This window comes from Dendrobium catenatum, unplaced genomic scaffold, assembly GCF_001605985.2.
Source record: "Dendrobium catenatum unplaced genomic scaffold, ASM160598v2 fragScaff_scaffold_464, whole genome shotgun sequence".
NCBI classification, from domain to species: domain Eukaryota; kingdom Viridiplantae; phylum Streptophyta; class Magnoliopsida; order Asparagales; family Orchidaceae; genus Dendrobium; species Dendrobium catenatum.
Genome location: NW_021318926.1, coordinates 38252 through 47031, shown reverse-complemented (window position 1 = coordinate 47031; position 8780 = coordinate 38252). Strand labels below are relative to the sequence as shown.

The window sequence follows — 8780 nt, the reverse complement described above, 5'->3', positions numbered from 1 at the left end:
CATTTTCTACGTCAACCTAAGGCCTTCCCCCAAGTAAGGGCCTTATTTGTAATCAATTGCAAATAATAGTGGATTCACTCAAACTGGGCCAGGCCCCATGGTTTTTCCCCTTTTAAGGGGTTTCCACGTAAAAACGCTGGTGTATCTTATAAATGTTACACCCTCTCTTTTATATGTTTGTGTGCTAGATATTCGTATAAAGCTAAGACATAAAATTTTATATTTCTCTACCGTCGTTAATATTCCAGGACTCAATAAGTTTATATTTGTTTGTAGATTATTTATCCTTTTTTAGGGGCTGTTTTGATTGACCCAAAAAAGAATGCATGAAAAAGAATGATGTGTAAAATGAATACATTATAAAAAGAATACTTTGAAACTGTTTGAATGAGTGTAAAGTAAATTCAGGTGAATATTTTTTTGTTTAGTTTGAAGAAAAATGAATATAACGTAAAGTCTAAAGATGATTGTGACCGGCGGATGGTGGTGATAGGAGGGTGACAACGTTGGTGAGTGGAAGCTGGTGGCGGTGAAGGTGGTGGCTGACGGTCGTGGTGACCATCAGCGACGGTCAATGGGTGGTGGCCGGAGGCTGGTGGAGGCCGTCGATGGTTGGAAGCAGTCAAGCTAGCTTACTTGAGATGTAAACCATTCTTGCTAAACAATCATCAAGTTTGATTTACCTCAAAAATGAATTAAAACAATTTACACTACATCTACTTTATGTCTCTTTTTCATCCAATCAAATATCAAAATTGTTAAAAAAACCATATATTTGAAATACATTGCACTTATTTGGAATCCAACCAAAAAGTGCCTTAGTCTTATTTCAAACTCAAGTGATGTATGATGCAATCCACAGTCATACTATGAACTCGCCAACCCTACCTAATAGCTTGTCCTTATCTTCCAATTTTCATCTAGTTAAATTTTAGTATCAGTTTCAAACTTTTCCAACTGAAAAAGAAAAGGGAGATTGTTAATTCTCTCATACCATGATGACAATTGGACAGTATAATCTCACCTAAATGGTCGCGATCAAACTAATTAAATCCATTTATTATTAAAATGCACCGCTGATTTCCAATAGTAATTGCAGAGGTCATCAAATTCATTCCTCTTAAACTAATTAATAATTCTCACATATGTATATTTTTAAATTGTAACGGATCAGCGATGAAGGCCACCTGGCAACGGCTACATAACGGCTAGAAGCGGCCTTCTTCCCCGCCTAAACCTTCTTCTATTGGCGACGGCCAGCTCCTTCTTCCTGCTCCCAGGCGAACAGTTCCAGGTTCCTGTTATCTTTATTTTTCACAAAATTTCGCAAGCAGTAATGGTAGAAAGTCATAAGCAGAAGAAGGAAACGGTTAGTCGTCAAAGCTAGAAAGTAGGTGTAAAGGAACCTTTTAAATGGCTCATCGTGGCCTGGGACCAAACCCCTAACCACCCATCCAGTACTCTAATGACTGATGACTCATGACTCCCACCATTTTCTTTACTCACCGAACTCACGGATCTCAAGAACATTTCATCACAGTCCAATAAACAAATCTTGTTCTATTTTATGTCAATAAATAAATAAATTTAATATATTTCGGGTTTTGACTCGAGATCATGGTCAGGTTCTGGTTTCTTGCTTAAGGATGGAGGAAATGGAGGTTGTTCGGAACTAAACCCAGCACCATCCACCTTTAATTATCTGGAATTATAGCTTAAGGAACCGACCTCCTGGCCCCTCTTTCACCTGGATTATCCGCCAATCGCTTTCAAGATCCATTCTTTTTTTCGGTCCAATGGTAGATTTATAAGAAAGCGTAGAGGATCAGAGATCATCATTCTGATCGTCTTCCTTTCAATTGCAAAGTCCCATTCTCCTATCCGAGAATCTCTTCTCTATGTTAGAGCACAAAGTCTAAAAGATAAAGTATTTTTACTTTGTTTTCTTTCTTTTTTATCAGTCTCTTCTGCGAGATCTGGTGAGAAGAGCAAAATCATGGAACGAACGGTCCTGATCCCTTCGCGGTTGTGGATTGTACCACATCAACCGTCAGTGACGTCCTCTCCGTTTTAACAGCAACATTCCAGCAGTCGCCCATCATCTTCTTCTTATTTGCAGGAAGCACCCCGAAAAAAACGCTATTTTCTTCGAGTTGCGGTGTCTTAAAGTCGTGTGGAGTCGCAAAAGAAGGTGCTTTGGGTCTTGTGGACTTAAAAAGTAACCAAAGAAGTGGTTACGGGAGCCGTGAGTGAAGGATGGGGGCAGTCGGTGGGGAGGAGATGCAGCAGTGGGAAACGGCGGTAGCAGCGGAGGAGATTGACGGCAGCGGCGGAGGGGGCAAGCTTGAGAGGATATTGGTGTCGGTGAGATTGAGGCCGCTGAGCGAGAAGGAGATCTTGGCCAACGATCCTGCAGAGTGGGAATGCATCAATGACGCAACCATCATCTTCAGGAGTAGCTTCCCTGATAGGCATTTGACTCCCATTGCCTACACATTCGGTGAGCATTCGGTCCCCCGTTTATTGCTTCTTGTGATTCATCAATTATTTGATGATGCCGTGTTGTCGATGATGAATTCGGGAGTTCTTTTGGAGCGATTGAGGTTTTCTAGGGTTCTTTGTTGATTTTTAGTATAATGAGTATTTTGTCTGCGGGTCTCATTTTTCTCTTCTGCAGAAATTTGTAATTTTTTTTTGTGGACAGTGATTGTATATGACTGGTATCTTCAGATTTTTCCATTCTATAGCCCCGAGATCTTTGCGAGCAATTTTTTTTTTTTTTTGCAGCTCTCAAAAATTGTTTATTTCTGCTCAAAACTTATCTTTTTTTTTTCTTTTTCATCCCTTCATAAAAGAGGAAAGTATGGGGAAGAAGAATTAGTCTGGATATCTCTTTTCTCACTAACCAGTTTTCTCCATTTTTCTTCTTAAGTTCTTTGATGGGAAAATTTAGATGCCCTGATCTCTTTTCTTTGTTGAATTTCTAAACGTGAAGTGTGTTAATTGTGGGTGTTACCCTGATCTCCATGGAAGCTACTCTCATACTTGTGTTATATGATTGGTATAATAAAAGATCGTTCTTGTTTGTATTTGGTCTTTATTTCCATTTGTAATCTATTATTTGCTTGCTTGATAGACAGAGTATTTGGAAGTGAAAGCACCACAGAGCAAGTGTATGAGGAAGCGGCAAAAGAAGTTGCTCTTTCAGTTGTTAGTGGCATCAACTGTAAGTAAAGATATAACTCCTAGATTTCCAACTTTCTGCATATTCTAATAACAAGTAAGCGTTCAATTTTTATATTAATTCAGCAAGCATCTTTGCCTATGGCCAAACAAGCAGTGGAAAGACATACACCATGACAGGAATCACTGAGTATACAGTTGCAGATATATATGACTACATAAAGAGGGTAATCTATCATCTACAAGTGTTCATGCTATCAATTTATATGCTTTGTTTTTCAGTTTGCTTCTTTTGTGACTCCTTATAACTATTGCAGCATCCAGAAAGAGCATTTGCCTTAAAGCTATCAGCAATAGAGATTTATAATGAAGCTGTGAGAGATCTGCTCAGCATGGATGGGACTCCTCTTAGGCTTCTTGATGATCCTGAGGTATGGCAATCTGTTACTAAAAAGCCCCATTTTATCAGTTAATTAAGCTAATCTTTATTTATTTTTGTGTCTTAAAAGAGAGGGACAATTGTGGAGAAACTTAAGGAGGAGACATTGCGCGACTGGAATCATTTAAAATCATTACTTTCTTTATGTGAAGGTATAAAAAGTAGAACTTTGCAGAATGACATTATCTTTAATTTGTTTGCTGTCTTGTTTGAGTTGACTTTACCGTTTATCTTTGGCATAGCTCAAAGAAGAATAGGAGAGACCTCATTAAATGAAATGAGCTCCAGATCCCATCAAATACTTAGACTGGTTTGTCACTTATTAACAGTAGCTCTTTTTTTCTTTTTTGCAATATTTTTCTATTGAGTTCAAAACTTTATGATTCATCACTTATCTTCTGCAGACAATTGAAAGTTCTGCTCGTGAATTCTTGGGGAAAGACAATACAGCTACGCTTTCCGCTAGTGTGGTAAAATATATTCTTAGCTTAATTTATTCCAGTGATTATTCTTACAGAGACTGGGCTTCATAAGGCTTAGCATGTTCTTTGGATGCAGAACTTCGTTGATCTGGCAGGCAGCGAACGTGCATCTCAAGCATTGTCTGTTGGTGCTAGGCTGAAAGAAGGCTGTCACATTAATCGTAGTTTGCTCACTCTAGGTACTGTCATACGTAAGCTAAGGTAAGTGAACCATTTTTATCATTGATTTGGTCTTTAGTTATAGATTGTGCTTTGAAATCTGATGGTTTATTCAATTTTACTTGTATATGATATGCCGAATAATGGCGGTGAGGTGCTTCTGAGAGATGAAGAGCATGGAGGACCTAGCAGAACTTTTTGTAGAACAAGTAGTATATTGAATCGTTGGGAGTTGAAGGGCCTAGTTAATTTTGAAGGGAAATGAAAGAGAAATGGAGGGCTTAGTTAACTTGCAAGAACGTTTTGTAGAGGATTTGTCCGATTGAAGCTTAAAAAGTGTGCTTTTTTTCTAGAACTATTGCACATATATTTTCGTTAGTGTTTCATATGTCATGCATATTTTACAGAATTTGGTGCTAAACATTCTTACTAGCATTATTAGTTTTGTTCATCTCCCTATTTAAAATCTTATGATGAACATTCTGAAGGGTTCCTATAATCTTGATCTTTCTTTTTGAAATGACTACAAAAAAAGTCATGGTTTTTTTAAACTATGATATCAATTGGAGTGGAAACACAGGATTCAATAGCATTTCATCGACTTGTTTAATATAGGCTTAGTTTGAGATGGCTTTTTTTATTGCTTTTTAAAGCAACAACTTTTTAGTACTAGAAAACTGCTTTAAGAAGCATTAAGAAAGCCATCCCAAACGAAACCATAGTCATCCCTTTCTTGTTTTTCATTTTTGTTAAGTGGCTAAAGTTTAATTCTTATTGCTTTTATTTGAAAGCGTGCAAATTCTTTTATCAATCATTTTAAGAATTCATAGTTCTACATCATTAAGCTTGTCAAACTGGGATGTATTTTCAATTCAACCGTTCAGATTAGTTACCTGCTAGATTGAGATTTCTGTTTATGGTTTCTTATTTATGTTTTCACTTATTGATACAGTAAAGGAAGAAATGGTCATATTCCATATCGAGAATCTAAGTTGACTCGCATACTACAACCATGTTTAGGAGGCAATGCAAGAACTGCCATTATTTGCACAATATGTCCTGCACGAAGTCATATTGAGCAGTCGAGAAACACACTTCTCTTTGCAAGCTGTGCAAAAGAAGTGGTCACCAGTGCTCAGGTGAATGTTGTCATGTCTGACAAGGCACTGGTTAAGCATTTGCAGAAGGAGTTGGCCAGATTGGAGAATGAGTTGAGGTGTCCAGTATCAGCCTCAAACAACGGTCACATTGAAGCACTATTGAGGGAGAAAGATGCTCGAATCAGAAAGGTTAGGAAGTTTTTTAATCTTTTTGAGAGAAAAAATTCAAAATAGTTTTGCAATAATTAGTAAGTTCCCCAATATAATTCTAGAGTTTCACACCCTTCTACTATTTTGGGCTTTTTCTCTCTCTCTTTATTATATTTTCAATGATTTATGCACCTAAGCTTGTTTTATATCACACATCTCCCATAGAACTTCAATTATTATGATGGATCTTGTAGTTTGTTTCAAGAGGTCTACTGTGTAGTGAAATGTGCATAGTTAGGTACAATTTCAACTTTGAACAAGCATGGATTTATGTACTTTCATTATTAGATTTTTTTTTTTTTTTCACTTTGGATAGTTAATTTGTGGAGTCTAATTTTTGCATTTTGAAGAAAATATATTTGGAAGTAGCATTGAGCTAGTTATTGTTTGAAGAAATTTAATATTTGTAGCTATTTCATGAAGAGCATTTTAGGAATTTATAATTTTTTTCGGATTTCCTTAGTTTTCTCTTGAGAGAGAGAGAGAGAGAGAGAGAGAGAGAGAGAGAGAGAGAGAGAGAGAGAGGGTCTTATGTATCTAAAAAATTAGGGTTATCATTCCTCGCATTCAATAGTGAAATCTCCAACAACAGCAACAATCTGATGTAGATGAAAAATGAGTAAACATGATAGAATTCTTGCTCCATGTGTTTGCTTAGTTTTCACCAATCTCCCAACACAGACGAGCATTGATTATTACTCATTCAACCTAAATTTTATGTTTTATTTGATTGCTACAACTTGTTTCATGCAGATGGAGAAAGAAATTAAGGAGCTGATTCAACAGCGCGACTTAGCTCAATCTCGACTGGAGGATCTTTTACAGGTGGTTGGGGATGGTCATTTTTCAAGAAAACGGGTACCTATTCTTGTTGAGATCCTCAGTCAATATCTACATGCATAGCTATCATTTATAGTTCTTTAATATTCATATTTACCTGTTCTATAACAGGAGGAATCTCCTAACCAAGCATCAATATTTCATGAATCCAAAGTTCATGATGATAAAATTTCAATGTCCGAGCCACCAGAAGTTACTTGCAATGGTTCAAAAGCTGGGTTTGTCAAGTTAAGTAAATATGAGAGCAAAAACTACAGCAGAAATCACCATGGTTTTTCACAAGATACAGAAAATGGGGATCTTCCCCCAAAACTCTCACAAACTAAACATAGATCGCTCAGATGGAATCCCATTCATGCTGAAGAAGACACTGATAAAAGTGCCTCTGAAGATTCAGAAGAACTTTGCAAGGAAGTTAGGTGTATTGAAATGGATGGAACCAGCCACAGAGAAAACTTGAATTTGTCATTCGGAGCAAGCGAAACCCAGCAAACCCAGACTTCTAATGCCACCAGGAATGGAGAATATGAGCCTAAGCCTGCAGCGCAAATGGACTCGAGATCTGGCATCGCAGGTTCTACATTTTTGACGTTAGAACACCATCTACATAGCGTACGGGCATCACATCCTGATGAATCTTCACCATGGTCATCAGCTCGAGATTTACATAGTTCTCGGGCTATGTTACCAAGGAGAAGCAGAAGTTGTCGGGCAGCATTTTTGACAAGCTACTCCCCTGGGTTTGCAGAACCAGAGCAGTACGACTGTACACCCCCTCCCAGCTCACTGAGAGATTTCCCTGGCAGGCCTCGGGCATTTCTGAATTATAATGCTGAAAATGGAAACTTTTCAAGAGAGAGATCTGTTATGTTAGAGGATAGTGTTTCTGAAAGCTTGCTTAAAGAGCAAGATGATATGTCTTCTTCTAGAGAAGGCATAACCACCATTCAGGACTTTGTTTCAGGATTGAAAGAGATGGTTCAGGTTCATCAAAATCAGCTTGTTGATGGTCAGGTGTGATAAAACCCATTTCTTTATAAGTTTCCAATGCTCCCTATTTTTATGTCCTTATCCTTTTGTATCTTTTTTATTGCTGATTCCAATTTTCTCTGATCAGACTGCCAGTGAAGTGTGTGGAGCTGAAGGAACAAGGAAGAGTGTTGGCCTTGATACTATCCTAGACCCCGTGGATTCTCCATCCCATTGGCCACGGGACTTTGAAAAGAAGCAACAAGAGATAATCAAACTCTGGCATGAATGCAACGTTTCCTTAATCCACAGAACATACTTTTACCTGCTCTTCAAAGGCGATCCTGCTGATTCCATTTACATGGAAGTTGAGCTCAGGAGACTAGCTTTCCTGAAAAGAACATTCTCGCAGGGAAACTCTTACAGAATATCCGGCGAGACCGGTCGGCAGGTGACTCTAGAATCAAGGTATGAAACTGCTTATATGTCTGTTAAAGTTCATGCATTGTTGTTTCTTAGCAACCACTGATTGTTAACAGCATGAGGACTCTACAACGAGAGCGAGAGATGTTCTGCCGGCAAATGCAGAAGAAATTGACAACCGAAGAACGGCTGAGTCTCTATGTGAAATGGGGAATCTCACTGAACTCTAAGCAGAGGAGAGTTCAGCTGGCTCGACTCCTCTGGACCGACACCGGAGATCTGGAACATATTAGGGAGAGTGCATTAACAGTTGCAAAGCTTATTGGACTACTGGAATCAGGCCAGGTTCTGAAGGAGATGTTTGGGCTCAGCTTTCTGCCACAGAATTCATACAGAAGATCACATAGATGGAGACATGGGATCTATGCTTTGAAATGATGAAAGCTTGCCGAGGAGGATTTCAAATTCTGAAACTTGTTTCTTTCAGTTATTTCGATGCATTTAAAATGTGCAGGTCGATTCTTTTCTTGTTTTTCAAAGTTATATAATCCCTTAAAAAAAATTATTCTTTATGAATTTGAGACTATTTGGAATTGCGGTATGGGTCTGTAAATCACAGGTTTTAGACGATTGGAAGCATACTGTAATAGGAAGAAACGCACTTTGTAGTTCGCATGTTTTTACCTATAATTCCAGCAGTTTTATATACCTCTATCGTTCTCATTTCTTATTTTGTCTTTAAGGCTTTGTTTGGGACAACTTTCTTACTGATTTTAAAAAATTGTTTTAAGAATCAGTAAGAAAGCCATCTCAAACGAGGCTTAAGCGTAAAGTCACTCATTCATTTGAGCTTCCTCATCTATGTAACACTTGATAAGTTATTGACAAGCAATTATGCTAAAATTTAAGTTGGTTCAACATCATATTTTTAATACATGTATTTATGACCGTTATAGAATAGACATATATCTGCAA

At 37.8% G+C, this 8780-nt stretch overlaps 1 protein-coding gene across 1 annotated transcript; it reads left to right on the top strand.

The window, feature by feature from the left end:
- Nucleotides 1–1847: 1847 nt before the first annotated feature.
- LOC110100253 (kinesin-like protein KIN-7C) lies at nt 1848–8513 on the top strand. The gene is given in 15 exon segments (XM_028694357.1): nt 1848–2500; nt 3137–3226; nt 3310–3410; nt 3501–3614; nt 3693–3774; nt 3865–3932; nt 4027–4092; nt 4181–4305; nt 5216–5270; nt 5273–5338; nt 5340–5552; nt 6327–6431; nt 6525–7427; nt 7531–7850; nt 7922–8513. Coding segments are annotated over 15 exon segments (2874 nt in total). The 5' UTR covers nt 1848–2256; the 3' UTR covers nt 8244–8513.
- Nucleotides 8514–8780: the final 267 nt, after the last annotated feature.